This window comes from Panicum virgatum, unplaced genomic scaffold, assembly GCF_016808335.1.
Source record: "Panicum virgatum strain AP13 unplaced genomic scaffold, P.virgatum_v5 scaffold_183, whole genome shotgun sequence".
NCBI lineage: Eukaryota > Viridiplantae > Streptophyta > Magnoliopsida > Poales > Poaceae > Panicum > Panicum virgatum.
The window spans coordinates 475,001-477,971 of NW_024376262.1; the positions used below are offsets into that span (position 1 = coordinate 475,001).

The 2,971-nt window shown below is 43.8% G+C and overlaps 1 protein-coding gene and 1 pseudogene across 1 annotated transcript; both read right to left on the bottom strand.

Moving 5' to 3' along the window:
- Window positions 1–1,228: 1,228 nt before the first annotated feature.
- On the bottom strand, window positions 1,229–1,857 carry LOC120693855 (annotated as a pseudogene).
- On the bottom strand, window positions 1,812–2,749 carry LOC120693870 (NADH-ubiquinone oxidoreductase chain 3-like). The gene is made up of 2 exons (XM_039977086.1): window positions 2,694–2,749; window positions 1,812–2,199 (listed from the first exon to the last, which is right to left on the bottom strand). The coding sequence occupies exons 1-2, from the start codon at window positions 2,747–2,749 to the stop codon at window positions 1,827–1,829; spliced, it is 429 nt and encodes a 142-aa protein (XP_039833020.1). The 3' UTR covers window positions 1,812–1,826.
- Between the last annotated feature and the right edge of the window lie 222 nt (window positions 2,750–2,971).

A 2,971-nucleotide genomic window follows, 5' to 3' on the forward strand; every position in this document is an offset into this window, starting at 1 on the left:
CTAGCTTTCATTCTGATTCCTAAACAGATAAGATGAAAGGCACCTTTGATAAAGTACTAGACTATACTAGAGTATGAATCTAGTTTCAATGGCAGGGCCTCTATAGTAATAGTTTTAAGAATATTGTTATGTCTTTAGGTATATCCGGTGGACCATTGCGAGAAGCAAGGGCGGAATCCTCACCCGGGGGCAGAGGTGACTAGGAATCAATCGGAAAGAAACCGATGCGCCTTTAAGCTTTAACAGAAACCCTTAAGATATTGATACGGATCAGACCAGCCTATGCCAGTTCGAGTCTGAACAGTCGCTATCTTCTATTCCACTACAAGTTAGTACGTAGCAGAATGATCTCAACGGACCAAGGAGTTCATTCTTGAAAAGCAAAGCAAACCAAACCAAAGCAAAGAAGAAGGCAACTGAACCAAATACTAAGCTAAGCCATATCTCACTTACTAGTCAGCAAATACTATAGGGAAATACAGCTAGAATCAGTAGAATTGATAAATAGAATGTGCTTTCCCCGAGGATAAGATAAATAGAATGTGGTTTGCCCGAGGAAACGGATATCCGCCGTTAGCAGTTATAGGAAAAGATTCCCTTAGCCTTGATTAGCTTAGATCTGTGTATCCTTTTTATCTTTGGATGAAAGGAACCGGATACCTTTTTTCTTAGCCATCTTCATTACTTCCCTAAGAAATAGGTTAATTATAAAGTATATAGCCAGAGGAGGAAATACCTTATTTTCTTTCCAACCACAACAAACTAGATTTGATACGTCAATTTCTTTCGAGTCAGAAAGGGAGCTCATTAGTCCTAGACCAAATATAGTCAGACAAAGCTGCAGACAGGCAGGGAAAGATGCTATTATATTAGTATAAAGAAGGGGTGGGTCTATAAGCTTCACCAGAGAAAACCTGTCATCCACGTTAGAAAGGGTATAAATAGGGCTATAAGTAGGCCGTTTGTGCAATAAGGGCTGCTCACCTTTCCTTTTGATGGGTTGGCTTCCTACCATACCATCACCGAGAATTGCATTTCCGCTTCAGCTTCCTTACATCCAATTTTTCTGGGTCTTCCTTACAGGAATTGGCACTCGAGGTGTCGGTTCATTTTGAAACCGGAGACAGAGTCCTCAATCTCAAATAGGACATTGCCCTGTTTTTATTATACAGGAAGCATCTCCACTTGAGGCAGTGGTTGGAGATAAACGTGGCTATGAAGACTAAAATTACGACTATTGCTGCTACTTTTACAACAAAAGCGGGTTCGGTTTCCCACGCTTTGTGTATCAGATTTTGAAATAAGTCCCAAAACTGCTCCATGGGGATACCCTTTTTTTGTCTTCTCGGCTGGAATCTACAATGGTTGTCTCCCGAACAAAAGAACCAAAAAGTTCCAGAGGCATCTTCCATTCATTTCGATTTTGGTCTTTCTGCACCATATTTAGATCTTCCCTTTTACGATCCGGAATTCCCAGCAAATCCTTGACTCCTCGAATACGATGGGATTTCACACCTGGCGAATCTTTCACTCTACCTCCTCTGACTAAGACTATAGAATGTTCCTGCGAATTATGACCTTCGCCTGGAATGTGAGCAAATATATCATGTCGATTGCTCAACCGTACTTTTGCTATCTTACGTAGAGCTGAATTAGGTTTTTTCGGTGTTCTCGTCGAAACACGCAGGCATACTCCTTGCTTCTGGGGACATTGATCCGAAGCTCGAGTACGGTCCGTGCGCCGTTTTTCTTCTCTACCATGACGAATCAATTGATTTTTTGTAGGCATCCTTCTTTCCTATGTCCTTCCCCCCTTAGCCCTTTCACTAGTGGTTACTCCCGATCGAAGCACCCCTTTTCCATTCATAGAGAGATCCAATCGTCAAAATCAATAAAAAGGCCATCATGGACCAAGATCCAAACAGATCAATCTTGTTAGGAGGTACTGCCCAAGGAAAAGAAAAGGTGACTTCCGGATCAGGGATAATAAATAAAATAGGAACCGGATAAAATCGTATATCGAAACGACTTCTGGCATCACCGGAGGGATCGAAACCACATTCGTAGGCCGACAATTTTTCTGGATAGGTCGAACTATTGGAAGCAAATGGAAAAGGAACACCGAGTGGAATCAAAGAAACTAGCGGACTGATCACTAAATAGATAAAAATAGGTGCAAAGTTGCATCTCGCTCCAATCCTGATTTCGTTTGCTTCTCCCGGTCGATCGACTCGACTCTTTCCATGCCCCCCGGCCTCTCACTTCGTTTCGTTCTTCCTCTGTACCCTCGCTTGAATGAAGACACCCGATCGGCCCGACTTTCCCAAATGCCCACCACCGTCCCTTATCCTTTCCGGGTCTTGATTTGTCGCGTCGTTTTAGTCGTAGTGGTCGACGGGGAAGAAAGAAATGATGAATGTCCTTTTGGGAAAATGTAGAAATAATACACCTACCGAGACGAAAGCCAAAGGTGAGTCTCGTAGGTGGACGTATCGAACTGAATAAGATCTAAGATTGACATCTTGATACAATGATTTTACCATAATAATAAATAGAGTCAATGGTGACAGAGCCGTGGGAAAAGCCGCTTCTTTTTTGCGGCGGGGGCTTCCATTCACCAGCGCGCAGACTACATACACGTGCTCTCTGAACCGTGCTAGATAGTCACCCATCACACGGCTCTCAAACCCAACCTGTGGTGGATCCCGGGGGACAAAGCAAAGTAAAAGCGCTTGATCCTTTGCCCCATACTTTGAGATCTTCCTCCCCGCCGATCAAGCAGCAACGCTGCTCGTGATAGGCTTAGCTTAAGCCGCTAACGTTCGGTTCGGATAAGTAATAAAGTCCCTTCGGTCGGTTCGCTCAGGTGGTCTTCCCTTATTTTCCCTAACGTTCAGAGTTGTTCTGGTTTGAGAAAGGAGCACCGCCAAGTCCACTAGGGGCGCCCTGAATGAATAAGAAATGGACAGCT

Bases quoted from the DNA above. Each gene is read 5' to 3' on its own strand.
- LOC120693870 (XM_039977086.1), bottom strand. From the start codon at position 2,749: ATGGGGCAAAGGATCAAGCGCTTTTACTTTGCTTTGTCCCCCGGGATC. The intron at 2,200-2,693 runs GTTGGGTTTGAG...AAACGAAATCAG, and splicing joins TCCCCCGGGATCCACCACAG to GATTGGAGCGAGATGCAACT.